At 54.9% G+C, this 14,004-nt stretch overlaps 5 protein-coding genes across 5 annotated transcripts in view; 2 read left to right on the top strand and 3 right to left on the bottom strand.

Annotated features, from left to right (window-relative positions):
• The window catches only part of PUNSTDRAFT_44467 (uncharacterized protein), a gene marked incomplete at both ends in the record, with an annotated part of 2,713 nt that extends 1,694 nt beyond the window's left edge, over window positions 1-1,019 (bottom strand). Inside the window, 2 exons of the mRNA XM_007383616.1 lie at window positions 473-879; window positions 936-1,019. Of these exons, the coding sequence (XP_007383678.1) occupies window positions 473-879; window positions 936-1,019 (491 nt within the window). The remainder of the gene's footprint in view (window positions 1-472; window positions 880-935) is intronic.
• Window positions 1,020-1,602: 583 nt separating this feature from the next.
• Window positions 1,603-4,045, bottom strand: PUNSTDRAFT_126160 (alpha/beta-hydrolase). The gene is made up of 5 exons (XM_007383615.1): window positions 3,780-4,045; window positions 3,566-3,724; window positions 3,396-3,497; window positions 3,253-3,341; window positions 1,603-3,195 (listed from the first exon to the last, which is right to left on the bottom strand). Exons 1-5 carry the CDS (start codon window positions 3,977-3,979, stop codon window positions 1,811-1,813), a joined length of 1,935 nt encoding a protein of 644 aa, XP_007383677.1. The 5' UTR covers window positions 3,980-4,045; the 3' UTR covers window positions 1,603-1,810.
• Window positions 4,046-6,904: 2,859 nt separating this feature from the next.
• PUNSTDRAFT_120464 (Bin3-domain-containing protein) lies at window positions 6,905-8,605 on the top strand (the record flags this gene model as incomplete). Its single annotated transcript, XM_007383614.1, has 5 exons — window positions 6,905-7,091; window positions 7,141-7,471; window positions 7,523-7,676; window positions 7,738-7,861; window positions 7,931-8,605. 5 exons carry the CDS (start codon window positions 6,905-6,907, stop codon window positions 7,966-7,968), a joined length of 834 nt encoding a protein of 277 aa, XP_007383676.1. The 3' UTR covers window positions 7,969-8,605.
• A 1,149-nt stretch (window positions 8,606-9,754) lies between these two features.
• PUNSTDRAFT_68261 (endoglucanase) lies at window positions 9,755-12,001 on the top strand (the record flags this gene model as incomplete). Its single annotated transcript, XM_007383613.1, has 16 exons — window positions 9,755-9,850; window positions 9,899-9,944; window positions 10,049-10,091; window positions 10,235-10,344; window positions 10,413-10,502; window positions 10,554-10,585; window positions 10,646-10,737; window positions 10,793-10,886; window positions 10,936-11,033; window positions 11,087-11,169; window positions 11,226-11,381; window positions 11,441-11,595; window positions 11,649-11,676; window positions 11,734-11,770; window positions 11,822-11,880; window positions 11,937-12,001. The coding sequence occupies 16 exons, from the start codon at window positions 9,755-9,757 to the stop codon at window positions 11,999-12,001; spliced, it is 1,284 nt and encodes a 427-aa protein (XP_007383675.1).
• Window positions 12,002-12,445: 444 nt separating this feature from the next.
• Window positions 12,446-13,860, bottom strand: PUNSTDRAFT_134150 (uncharacterized protein; the record flags this gene model as incomplete). The annotated part of the gene is made up of 6 exons (XM_007383612.1): window positions 12,446-12,471; window positions 12,528-12,775; window positions 12,833-13,172; window positions 13,229-13,435; window positions 13,489-13,536; window positions 13,593-13,860. The coding sequence occupies 6 exons, from the start codon at window positions 13,858-13,860 to the stop codon at window positions 12,446-12,448; spliced, it is 1,137 nt and encodes a 378-aa protein (XP_007383674.1).
• Window positions 13,861-14,004: the final 144 nt, after the last annotated feature.

Raw genomic sequence — 14,004 nt, 5'->3', positions numbered from 1 at the left:
AGGCGCGCGGCTACCCAGCCGCAATGAGAATGGAGATCTGCATAAAGCTGTAGGAATGTCAGCAGCATCAGCGAGTAAACAGGGTAGCCACGACGACAATCCACTACAACTACCCCAAGCCGCTATCTAATGTTTTTGTGAACTGTTAATATCTCGATTTTTTGTGGGATTTTATGTTTTATACCGAAACCCGAGAAGGGAGAGGAGGGGGAACAGGAGCCGCAATCGAGAGCCGAGAGACATCAAAACTTGGTTCTGTCAGAGCGGGCGAAGTAGACGGATCGGTAGAAGATCAGAGAGTCCGGGCGGGGCTTCTGGCAACGCTTCGTCACGTCGAGCTGAGGGGACGTGGTCTTGATCGAAGCGGCGTCGGGGAAGGCGCTCGAGGAGCCTTCACGGCTACGAGCAGAGCTCGGCCTGTGGATGCAATGTGAGCGAGTGAATTGGAGTGCGGAGGACGAGAAAGGCGTACCGGAGTGGGCTTTGAGCGAACTGGACCTTCCCTTTCGCAGCAGTGGCACCCGCGCCCATCGTCTCGACCTCCATCGTCTCCTTGACTACGACGGAACGCTCTCTTGGTTCCTCGAAAGCGTTCCGCCTCCGCGGCAGCGGCCTTGCGTCCGCCTTGTGACGACGCGCAGAGACCGCCCCCTTGGATCCGTCCACCTCCTTGTCCTCGAAGACGCCCGCGCGAGGAAACCACTCCTCGACCATTGATGCAGGCGCCTTGAGAGAACCGGAGGACATCGCACCGTCGGAGAAACCGAACTCCTCCTGTGGAACACGCGGCGCCGGCGGGGGCACACGCATATCCTCACCGGAATCGTTGGCCTCGTGGGTAGCGCTGACCTCCAGGAGGGCCTCGACCTCAAGTTCGTCCTGATGAATCGTCAGCTTGGGCCATTACTACAGGTCAAGCGGAGGGGCGGGCATACCATCATCTCGAGCTTCTCCACCACGGAAACCTGTTGGAAGTGGGAGGGAAAGGGGAGGAAGGAGGCGGTAAGGTAGAAGTTCATGGTAGGAGGTAGGAGATAGAGGTAAGGAGATAGGTAGTAAGGTATGCAAGGTAGGTAAAGAAGGATGATGACGGTAAGAACTCAAGAGCAGAACCCAAGAGTTAGAGAATACGGTCGGAGAACGTCAGGCTTTTATACTCGGTGCAGACTTCGAGGCGGATATTCCAGCATCCGCGATCGTTCCCGCTGGCGGACCGAGGCGGATGTTGGTGTAGATCACCTGCAGAGGCGTATTCGTATAGGTTGCAGCGGACGCTAATCGGTTTTACATCCGCGATCAGCGAGCGGACCGACGCTCTCGATCAAGCGCGTCCGCGGATGATCGAGAGCGTCGCGGGTTCAGGTCTGGTTGGGTTTCGATGTCAACGGTGGTCCGGTACCCGCCTTGGACTAGTTGCCTGCGCGAAAGCTTGGATAAAATACGGGCTTGGCAGATGTGAAGCGTCGATTATTGCAACATGAAACGATACAAGGTTGCGACTACCCGCAACGGAAGCGACAGGGAAAGGATCGTCGGTGGTGGCAGTGTCCTGCATCCCGGTGCCCAATCCTCCCAAACCGTCTCTCAGCAACAGATAAGAATACGATTGATATTCGAGGACCCTGTCAACTGCGAGTTACAGGTATGTCTGCAATGACAATATATATAACACAACGCGTTACTAACTAGCTTGTAATGTACGTCCCGTAAGCCTAACCAGAAAACATGCAATAGATACAACAAACAACAGCGCGAAGATGTTCATACGCATTTTAGTGACGATCTGTCTCTTTCCGTAGGAGATTGTCGACTATGACATCGCCATTAGCGGCCCGCTGCTCAGCTCCGTTCCGAGCTTCTGGACGGCCTTCAGGCCGAGCGGCTCAAACGCCTCTTTCCACGCGCGCCTCCGCCTCCTCGTCTCGACGATGCTGCTGCTCCGTTCGCCCGTCTCTCCGTCCGGGCCGAACACGTATATCCGATCCTCCCGCCACGGGTTCTCCCCGTGCGCGAACGCGATCCAGCGCTCCTGCATCGCGTTCCGGATCTTCTGGAACTCCCACTCGTCCGCGTCGAGGTCGCCGGGCGCGTCGTATTCCCAGCAGCCGCCGTCGTCAAAGTCGTCTTCCTCCTCCTCGTCTTCGTCCGGCGGGAGGTCCGGGTAGTAATCCTTCAGCGGCCGGCCGCTCGTCTCGGAGCGCGTCGGGGGCGGCGAGTCCGGGTGCGGGGCCGGGTCGAAGAGGAAGGCGAGGTCGGGCGCGTATCGGGGCACGCCGGCGGAGGCGGCCTTGGGCGGCGCTTCCTCGTCGAACATGTACCGGTAGACCTTCACGCCGTGCGCGGCGCATCGGCGGAGCGTCTCGTACGCGCAGTCGGTCGGCCAGGCGAACCGCGCGTCGCCGAGGAGGTCGATGACGCGTTCGGGCAGGTCGTCCTCTTCTTCGGTATGGGTCGAGATGTCGTACACGCGCATGAGCGTCGACGCGGCGCGCATGCTCTGGCATACGGCTTTGATCCGCCGGACGGTGCTCGGGGCGTCCCAAAGCGAGGCCGGGAGCGAGTAGAGGAGATTGGACGAGGAGCAGTCGCCGATGATGAGCGACTGGTGGATCGGTAGACCGTGTATCGAGCCGGGGCCTGGGGGAGAGCCGGGGGTGGTCGCCGTGCCGTGTCGGTGCCCTTCGGACTGGTGCCGGTACAGTTCGGCGGCGTGGATCGCGTCGCGGGAGAAGTAACCGGCGACAACGCCCACGGCGCCGCCGCTCTCCGTGGACCGTCGGCGGTGGGTGCTAAGGTTCCCCTCGACGACGTTCGCGGCGTCCTTCCAGCCCTTGAGGAAGAACACACCGTCGTCGGTCGCGCGGAAGTTCTGCCAGGTGGAGAACCGGACGAGCTTCTGCACGTCGGCCGCTCGGAGCTCTTCAACGGTGGAGGCGTTGACGAGGCGCATCAGCTTCGCGAGGTGGTAGCCGGCAGCGCCGATGTCCAGTGTGTCGTGTTCGATAGAGCCCAGGGGCGACTGGACGATCGCGCGCGCGAAAAGTGGATGCGCGGCGTTCTCAGCGGAGCGGAGGTGGCAGAGGATGTCGGAGGCGCCGGTAGACTCGCCGAAGGCGGTGATGTTCGTTGGGTCGCCACCAAATTCGAGGATGAAGTTGCGAACCCACTCGAACGCGCGCTGTTGATCTCGGAGGCCTGTTCACGATGTTCAGCGTCAGCAGCTTCGTTCGTTCTGTAATGGCTGCCACATACCGTAGTTGCCGACACCAGCGTCTCCTGTCTCCGTATTGTCTGACTGGAGCGCGATGCTGGCAGCAGATCCGAGGATGCCGAGACGGTAACTGATACAGTTGAGTTGAAAATTGACATATAGTTATATCACGAGGAGGGCTAACTTGAACGTAATCACGATGACCGGTTTCTCTTGCGCGATGCTCCTCTGAACAATGGAGCCCGCATCATATATCCATGCGGAGCCGGAACCTTGCTTGCCGCCACTGGTCGCACACGTATAGGGTGAGCAATGGATCGAAGCTTGTTGGTGAGACGCACCGCCGTGACTTACCCATGCACCCAAACCATAACTGGTACTCGGGACGTGGGCAGCAGGTTTCCTGGGCAGGTGATGTTGAGGTTCAAACAGTTGAACTCGTCCGAGACGGGCTGCGTCGCGTGCGACAGCCCTTCAGGGAGGGAGTGGTATGGGGTTTGTGGGCATATTGGCCTGCGCGGAGGGTTAGGCGAAACCTCGGATGGATAACGAGCTACGTGGCACGTACCCGTATTTAGTAGCATTTGTGCCGGGTTCATAGGTCGTGAAGAGCTTGGACTGCCTCCAACGGCCGGGAATGGTCGCGTACTTGATGCCTCGGAACTGGTGTATTGGCGCTGCTGAAGTTGACAAGGTATGTTCAACACCGATGAAGGTCGTGTCGAGCGCTTCGTGGCGCACAGTCGGTTCCGAGTGCATTTTGACCATGGTAAACGGAGAAAGTGTGTTCGCCTAGGTATAGGCTAGCGTGTTGCGGGGAATGCGGGGTAGTCGAGGGTGGGGGCGGGGGTTGTGCTGAAGTGCTACATGACGCGGATCAGCGCGTCTTGTATAGCTGCAGGGCCGCGACTCACCGCCCGGGCTGCAGCCGTGGAACATCGATGTAGCTCCTCTCCATGGAAGAAGGGCCAAGATTCTGCGGGTGTCCATCCTGAAAGGGGAACAGCTTCGAGTCCAGGCGGAGGTTTGTGACGCCGTCACAGCATCGCATCCCGAAAACGGCAGTCAGCACAGCCCAATGACGTGTCACAGCTGTTGCGCGATTCAACCTCGGGCGATTCCGGGCCATCCTACGCCGGAAAACTCGCAGCTGCACTTGACGCTGCGACCAACGTTCGCCAGAGCGATTGCTGGACTGGAAACAACTTACATCGCGCTGTTCTGTACGATTCCGTGCCCTTCGTCAGTGCCGTAGCTGTGTCGACTTGTCGACCGTCATACACACCGTCATAGATCGAGACTCTTGACATCAACCAGCTGCGTAAACCCCATGATCGTGACGGTACATATTGAATGCGAAGACCTGGGAAAGGCGCGTGAGTCTCCGGCCGTGAAGCAACCAGTGAGATCAACCTTACAGCGCCGATTACTCCTGCTGCCGTGCCTCTACAGCTCCGTCGTTTACTCCAAGCACTGGGCAGCTGCCAGGTCCAGTACGTGCGCTAGCCGCATAAGTCGGCGCACAGCAGGTCCGCGGAAAACCTCGAGCGCACATGTGGTCACTCAACGGCCGGTAGATCGGAAGGTGGGAACGGGCTCGTGATTGTACGTATCAAGAGACCCCACCCTGTGTGAAATCAGGCCCGGAACAAGTCGACGAGGTCGAGAGCGCGGAACGACAGCGATCGAAGAGCGTAAGGAGGTCGCGAATCGAGACATAATCCGGTGAGCGATTCTTCGACATATGATCATCTTTACGTTGCGCTCTGATATGACTGTCTCCCTGGGCGTAGGCGAGCATGGTCTATGGAACGCTCCCGCGTGCAGTCGTCTTGTGCATGTGGGCTACTGCCATAGCATCCTCAGCGTTCCTCGAAGCCTTGCGGCGCATTGCGAGGGGCGTATTGACCCCTATTTCTCCCCGATCTGTCTAGCCTGATCTAGCGGGCAAACCATCAGCATCAATCGACATTCTAGAGCCGCAGGCCCGTAGACCGGCGCTGTGTGCAAATGAAAGAAGCTATTTGGCATTTGCCTTCGAAACCCGGACGTACACGGACAGCCGCCCTTGTCACGCTCGGCTCGCCCATTTTGCACATCGGGCAGATCGAATGCGATAACGACGAACTCACTGTTGAATTCGGGCCCGCGGGAAACAGCGGGTTCTAGGTTTATTCGGAAGGACGCAGGAGGTTCACGCACATGCGTGGACACGCCCTTGTCTCCCCAGGCAGACTCTAGAGCGTGAAGACAGTCGTTCACGCAATGGAGACACGCGCCGTGCGAATGGACGGGGTTGTGCCCGCCCCGGAGTCTATACGTGTCCCTCCATCCCTCCAACACGAGCCCGCGTCCGTATGTGTCATGGGTTGCGTGGAGTCTTGGAGAAGTCAAAATAGTGACGGTCTGTCTGACAACTTCGTTGTTCACTCCTGTGTACGCGTTCATCTCCGCGATCGCCATGGTCGAGTTCAGGCGCGGCGGCGCACAGACAAATCATGTAGCGCTGGAGGAAGTAGTCAGCTATCTTCCTGGTCCAGAACGGGGCATACGAGCAAATCAAGACGACTCACTATGGGCGTATGGCATTCGAACTCTCGACTGTGTGGAGAAGCCTTGATGGTGACTATTTGTGCTGCCTGACGATGTATCAATAACTGGGCCGCTAGTCTTCTCTCGTGAAACATGCACAAGCCCAGCCCTCCCTTCGGGCACATTCGCACAGGCGTATCTGAAGCGTCAGGGTCAGAAAGGAAGATCTCGGCGATGCTTCAAGAGGTAGAAGTCACTCACACTGCAAATGCACCCTTGAGGGTGCCTTCGTCGCCCGCGAAAGCTATTGATGTTTGTACCCTTGCCGATCTCTGTGTCGCCTTCGGACCCGGAAGAGAACGGCCGTTTGGTAGACAACGTCCGAGATTCTGCCGGTGGGCACGATGAAACTGCTTCACATTGGTACCTGGACCACGGCGACCAGACGATGGGGATGGGATCACGCATCCGGGTTTGGAAACGCTTGCGGCATGGTTATGTGTATTTTGAGGGAAGGTGGCGCAAGGGGCGCAACTATATGCGTCCTTCGATTTGAGGTTGTATCGACATCGCGTAAGTTTCGGTTATGGATTCTCTCGTAAGGAGTATATACGCCGGTCTTGTGGCGTTTTCTTCGAGAGCTCTTGGAAACACAGACCCGATAAGATCAAGTTGGCGTCTCCTGGGTACCAGATAATTACTAAGCCAGTGCTTTACAAACACCGCCGATATGCATACACAACATTGGGGCGCTCTGCAATGCTGATTGAGGCAGACATACGCGGAGATGAATGTTATATTCGATAGTTGAAGATCATCCTAGGTTCGGAATGTGCATATAGTCATAGGTTGTGTAGATGCCAGACGGCCGCCTATGGCCAAGTATAACCACGGAAGGCTAACACCTATAGAGGATTTAGAGGTGACGATAGTCTTATGTCTGCCTTTAGGATGAGCGACGTTCAGATATCGCGGAACTGAAGAAAGCAGGTGCATGCGAAAAGGCAATATTTTCGCGAAACTCACGTGACCTTGTGTATCAGGGAATAAGCTTCAATTAGGCGCCCGCATAGCCCCTTTTCTTTAGCGACTTGGCCTCTGGCTGCAGCCTGAAGTGAAACACTCCCAGAAACTCAGCAAACTCAGTTATATGACTCTATAATGACAACACAAACGAACCCGGCGACAGACCTCCCAGTATACGGCAACTATCGCGATTATTACTACAAACGACCGCTCGCCAGCGACGCGCGCTTGGCTTTGTTATCGGCGTATTCCCCGGACCTGTTCTCTGGTAAACGGGTTCTCGATGTGGGCTGCAACGAAGGTTGGATAACATGTGAGATTGGTGAGGAAAGACAGTTCTATCTCCGGCGCCCTCTGTTCATGTGTCTCAGCCCAGTCTCTCGGGGCGAGCAAAGTCGTGGGGGTTGACGTCGACTCTGCCCTCATCGAGCGTGCTTGGCATCGCCGGAGAACCTGCTTTTCCCGTCAGCGCACCTCGGTTACTACCAAATGCACACCTGAACAAGAAGAGACCCTTCGCATTCGGCGTATTGACGCAACCTACTTTCCTGCATCCTGTGAACATATGTTTGGTCCCTTACCGACGCCTCGATCTACTGCTTCGACAGCCCACGAGTTCCCGCATAATATCTCTTTTCGTGTAGCCGACTGGACGCGTGAACGAATCCCTGAGGATGGGGACGGATATGATGTGGTCGTTGCGTATGAGATCCGCCTGCGTTATACCGTCAATGAACTTATCAGAGATGATAGGTTCTCTGTATCCAAGTGGATTCACCTCAATACTGGTGACGACGGCCTCCTAACTTTCTTCCGCAAGGTCCACTCGACGCTTCAACCGGGCGGCATGTTGATCCTCGAACCTCAGGACAGGAGCTCGTACCAGAAAGCGGGAAGGATGCATGAGGTTGGGATCCTTAGAATTCTACGTGTTCTCTGACACTAATGTGCCGATCATTGCGCTACAGAAACTCCGTTCTATGCTTCATACGCTTGAACTACGACCTGAGGATTTCCCGCGAATCCTGACGGAGATTGGCTTCAAACCTGTTGAACACCTGACAATCGGGACGTCATTCATTCTGAACGGAGGTAAGTAGGCGAAATTGCGCTGCGGCTGCAGCATGACTCCCTTTCGTCCGATGACTAATGTCACTCTAGGTTTCGACCGCCCTCTGGATCTCTACATCAAGATATGACTTGGGCACGCTGGCACGCAAATCCAATTCGCAAGAAGCACGCGCTTCTCATCAGGTCTTCGTTTTCGTTGACACTGGCCCAGCCACGTGACCAGTTACTTCATCCATGGAGCTGTCAGCGTTCTCCTCCGTGGCGTCTCGATCTCAGGGAGGTATCCGGCTTGTTCGCGATTTCTTCGATCTTTTCCGGTGCCGTCGCTCCCCCGTCCTCGACAACATACACAGCTGTCCCGCCGCATAAATTGCTCCGACAATGTGCATATTTGGTGCTCATTGTGAAATTTTCGTCGGCGAAGATACTTGAACATGCATTCGAAACATCGCGGGCTCCTATGCTGACGCCGGGTTTACTTATCAGGCCATCGGGTGGGCCAGAAGCGGACGTCCGATCGGAGGAATGGAATCTGCCCGGTTCGTCGTCACATCTGGACCACGGCCACGTCACCGCGATTGCATTTGGCAGCCATCTACGGAGTTGCCTTGTAACCGACTCATTCCTGTCTCCTCTTGTTCGTACGGTTCTGGTCCACGTCCATAGCGTTGGGTCATCCTCCGACATATACGGCCTACCATTTCATCCCACATTGCAATGACCGCATTCGGTGTGTCCCAGAAGGCAATAGGAAATTACATACTGTATACCTCACTGGCATATACTGCCTACCCGCTGCAGGCCTTCATCTTCATCTCCGAGCACTCGTGCTCAGCCGCTATCTCCGGTATACCTGGGGGAATCTTCTTCACGATTGCAACACATCGCCGATCTTGGATGGTGGCGCTCTGCTTCGCACTTGGCGGCCCGATGTCGTCAGATCGTTCGTCTAAGCCATGCCTTCTACTTTCAGGATATGGTGCCTGATATTGTGTGCCCTGCAAATTACCGGACCCTTTTCTCCTCAAGGGAAGACACGAAGCTGCATGTGTCGGATTCGAGCCCCTTCTCCTTGACTTAAATCACTCGTGCTAGACCCGCACAGTGCAGAAACTCAAATTTCAAGGAATTGTTGGCGCTGCGCTGGCTAATGGCTCTTCATGAGGAAATTACCATACGCGGAGTATGTATGTCTAGACGGATTTCGTGCTAGAATTCTATCCGCTAACTTCTCATCGTGACCCAAACACCGATAAACTCACAAAAGCTCTAGAATACCTGCAACGACGCTCGTTCTAATTTTAGCGACATTCATCCGTCCGCCGATGGCCAAACAAGCGGGCGTAGGGTATACGCTGATGAGCTCGAGGGGTCATGGTCATTTCACGTTGAACGGAGTTCGGGCTTCGCAGACGAGGGGAATCACCGTCTTCCTCTGCAGACAATGAATAGGAAGAAAGGAGTTGCTTTCCTCGTTGCGAAATACGCATATTCACTGCGGCCATTACATCTGCAACCATACCCATGAAGCAGCTCTTCCAGCCGGCAGGCTCACTATCGTTCCGCCGTCGCCGTCTCTGTCTCCTGAGGTGCCCAAAGATACCGGTCCTTCGCAACCTCAGCACAACGTGTTGAAAGCTCGGATGTGCAACCGATGTTAATGCGAATTTCATCCGCTCGCCGCAACACGAGTAACGTGGTACGACTCTTTATATTTACCCATATGCATGTGACTTCCTACGCTCTGACTTCGATAGCGACCAGGACTCGTTCACCGTTGTCGGCGAGTACTCGGTTATGCTCGGTCTCCGGCGGTGCCTCGAGATGCTGCTGCGTGTCGCCGCTATGTCCGTTGGCGTCATTTAAAACGCGGTCTAGCACCATCCTCTGCAATCGGTTTTACCACCTTTCAGCATGAGCCGGAACACCTTTAAAGTCCTGCTTTGCCTTGTCACTGCTGCTGTCTCCGTTCATGCACAGGCAGCTGCATACGCTCAATGTGGTGGTATCGTGAGTTTTCCTTGTTTCTTGAAAACGTACGACCTGAACATTCTCCAGGGTTGGACTGGCGCTACAACTTGTGTGAGCGGCTCAACTTGCGTCGGTATGCCTTTGATACTTCACCACATTTTCAAACGGCGCTAATGCTCGCGTTCTAGCTTTGAACGATTACTACTGTACGTCGCGTTCTTGTTGCTATGATATTAGCACTGAGATACCGGTCATTCGTAGCTCAATGTGTACCTGGTATGTTGTCCCCTCGTATTTCATCATCATGTATACTAACCCAGGTGAAGGCGCTGCTTCGTCTGCATCCACTTCGTCCGTCGCTACTAGTGGAGCAACTACCGCGTCTTCTACGAGCACCATCTCGAAGACAGCCACGTCTGCGAGCGTCTCTTCGACTACATCTACCCCCACCGCGTCGTCATCTGCGCCGTCAAGCTCAGGGAGCTGTGTACCCAATAGCCCACCATCCACGGCGGGTCAACTGAAGTTCACTGGTAAGTTCGCACACCTACCCTACTCGGAGCACATACGCACTTGAATATCTCACCGAGAATATTTTCAGGTGTGAACATCGCCGGATTCGACTTCGGTTGCTCGTCTGATGGCACGTGTAATGCGAGTGGCGCCTACCCGCCCTTAACTCAATACTATGGTAGGCCCGGGATGTTTCACCGTTTGTGTCACTCTGATCACCTGCTGACAGGTGCTGATGGCGCGGGACAGATGCAACACTTCGTGGGTGGTCTCGATCCAAGGTTACTTGTATGAAAATAGCTCACATTGCACCCGGTGCAGGTGAACGACGACGGTTTCAATACCTTCCGCCTTCCAGTCAGTTGGCAGTTCCTGACCAACGATATTCTGACTGGTGTCATCAACGAAGACAAGTAAGTCGTTGCCATGGCAGGCGGGCTTTATTTTTTTTCTGACTGACTGAGGCAGTTTCACCGAGTATGACGCCTTAGTTCAAGCCTGCCTAGACGCGGGTGCCTACTGCATTATTGATGTTCACAACTACGCCCGATGGAATGGCGAGGTACCCATATCCATGAGCAATACGTGACCGTGATTGATTTGCGCGTCAGATAATTGGTCAAGGTGGTCCCAGCGACGACATGTTTGCATCCATCTGGGCCTCGATAGCTGCCAAATACGCTGACAACTCCAAGATCATATTCGGAGTGTACGCTGAGGGATAACGCTGTGCCTTCAACCAAGCTAACGGTATTTGGACAGAATGAACGAGCCGCACGATGTTCCGGACATCAATTTGTGGGCTGGCAGCGTCCAGGCCGCGGTTACTGCTATTCGAAACGCCGGTATGCCCCATCCTGCACAACATCGCGGACGTGAGTTGAACACGATACCGCTACAGGTGCTACGACACAATACATTTTGCTTCCCGGAAACAACTGGACGAGCGCCGCAACTTTCATCAGCAACGGCTCGGCGGATGCTCTGAACAAAGTTGTCAACCCAGACGGTACGAAGGACTTGCTCGTCTTCGATGTTCATAAGTATCTCGACTACGGTACGTCTCAGGCTAAGGCCTTCATTGTTTGCAGCTGATCGTCAGCGTGCGATCGGCAGATAACTCCGGCACGAACTCGGAGTGCGTCACGAACAACATTGCGGACGCTTGGGAGCCGCTTACCCAGTGGCTCCGATGTAACGGCCGTCAAGCTTTTAACACCGAAACCGGCGGGGGGAATGTTGCGTCTTGCGCACAGTACATGTGCGAACAGGTCAGAATCTGAAGCCGATCGTGTGTATTCGGAAAGCTCATCAGGGATAATAGGTTGCGTATCAGAAAGCCAACTCGGATGGTAAGCTTCGTGTTTCATTGGTCAAAGTGCGTCTCTGCTTGACACTCCGTCCTGCAGTTATTCTCGGATATGTCGGATGGGCTGCGGGGAACTTGTGCGTACGATCTTGCCGTCATTGTCGGAGCTCAATGCGAATTGTATACAGCTACCAAGGTTATGTTCTGAGCGAGGTCCCTACGGGCCAGAGCGGCGGCACCTGGACAGGTCCGTACCGCCATTACAGCCATATTTACTGTCGTCTGATTACTATATACGCACAGATACTCTCCTTGTTTCGAGCTGCCTAGCACCGAGTGCCAACATAGCGCCCAGCGCTGAGGCATAAATATATTCCTTCCTACAATGTCCGGTGCATGGCATGCGGACGGTCCGGGGCGATGTGTACATATCGCTCTGGCCGCAGACCGAGTTCCCGCCGCCATTATCAGTACTAGATTCGAGAGTTCCGATAGCGTATGTACGACGGTCTGCAGATAAGCTCGGAGGATTAGGAAACTTGATCTATGAGGAGTTCGTCGATCTTCTAGGCGGAAGCTACCCGGCCTGATGATCGAGATTGCTAGACGGGGCGAAGTCGAAGTCTGTCAACGAAGCCATAGTGGCGTGATCCGCATATTCGATTACATACGGCCAGCAATATCTACAAGGCGTCATTGAAGATCTAGTTGTTCTACACGAGTCCATGGATGCATTCCAAGATATGATGATGTCTATCTATTATCGTTATACAAGACATACTTCATAAATGATAAACATAAACAGTCACGTTTCATTGCGCTTCGGGCGGAGATTGGCCTGAATCAGGTGTTTTGAGTACCGCCGAAGAGAGAACATCGGAAAACGCCACTCACCGGTCGCAGGCCAGCGCGACGGGAAGCCGACGCGTTCGCCGGGACATTTGTGGTTTCCCAAGAATTTTGCGGAAGAGAAGAATCGCTTGCAGACATGACAGCTGAACTCGCACACCTTCCCGTGCTGCGTCACTTCGTGTCGCAGGCGATCGTGCATCCGCGAGAAATTCTCCATGCAGCCGGGCATAGTGCAAGGGATGGACTTGCGCACTTTCGTGTGCGTGGTCATATGGACGCGACGGGTATACCTACGGACGAAGCGCATTAGAGGTCACGACGCGGTTACGACGATGTGGCGCACGTACTCGCTAGTAAGGAGGCGGTCGCAATTAGGGTACAGGCATGCGTAGCGTTTTCGCCGAGTTTTCGCGGGAGGCCTGCCGTCCTTTTCTGATGTCGCCGTAGGCGGGGGAGAAGGAAGCATATGTGCTGGATCCATATCCGGTTCTGGTACTGAATACGCGAAGCTGAAAGGCGACGGCGGTCTGGATGTAGCGTTCGGTTCCTGCGGGGTGGGAGGAGTAGCCGCCTCGGGCGATGTGGAGGAACAGCATGACGATTCTGAGGACATCGGAGACACGAGCTCATGAAAATCAGCCGCGTGCATCGCCGAATTAAGGTCTGTGGCGCTCATATCCGATATCACTGCTATGTTATGAGTCACTTCGCCGTCTCAATAAGGAAAAGAAAACAAATCTCACAGTCAAAGGGTTCGAAGGAACCGAAGACATCCAGGTTCAGAGAATCATCGAGCCCGTCCACCATATGCGGCTTCACCTGGCAGAGATGGCCGGAGTTCGCGGGCTCCGCAAACCAGTCCAGGGACCCGCTGAACTGTGTTTTATCTGTGCACATGTCACTGCCATAATGAGGCAAAGGTTCAAGGCCAGTAACATCCACCGGTGTGACTGCAGATTAAGTTTAGTAAGCATTAAGTGGGACAAGATAAAGATAGACGAACTGGGTACAGTGGTTAAGGATTGAAACGCGATATGGGGGTTTGCGGGGCCTAGAGTTGTGATGCGTGAGCTTTATTCAGTGCACTATCGGGTCGTCAATACTCACTAGCAGGCGGGGAAGGAACGTGGGATCTAGGCTGATGGGGTACGGAAGCGAAAACCGATAGGCCTCGTCCACGACCCTGCTCGTCGAAGATGGTCTGGAAGTTGATTGCAGGCGCCGGCGTCGACCCAGCAGACGACGAAAACGCGTCTCCTGATGCCGCGTCGAGAGGAAGCGGCCTGACTTCATAGCTGAGTCCACCGTCCGCCTCGTTGAACCGGAAGCAGATCTGAGAGCGAGAGAGCTCCTCTACTGGTACTCTCATGAACATGGCGGAGGATAATGAGGGAGGTGCTGAGTCGGAGCGTAGTCAATTCGAAGATTTGGCGTCTCAGCATCTTATACGCCTAGAGCAAGACCGGTGCTTCCTTCTCTCCGAACGGAAGGTGGTACGCACGACGGGTACCGAGGTAAA

The sequence above is a fragment of the Punctularia strigosozonata genome (genome assembly GCF_000264995.1).
Source record: "Punctularia strigosozonata HHB-11173 SS5 unplaced genomic scaffold PUNSTscaffold_6, whole genome shotgun sequence".
Classification (NCBI taxonomy): Eukaryota; Fungi; Basidiomycota; class Agaricomycetes; order Corticiales; family Punctulariaceae; genus Punctularia; species Punctularia strigosozonata.
Note: the sequence above shows the minus strand (reverse complement) of the source record. Positions and strands in the feature narration are given on the sequence as shown.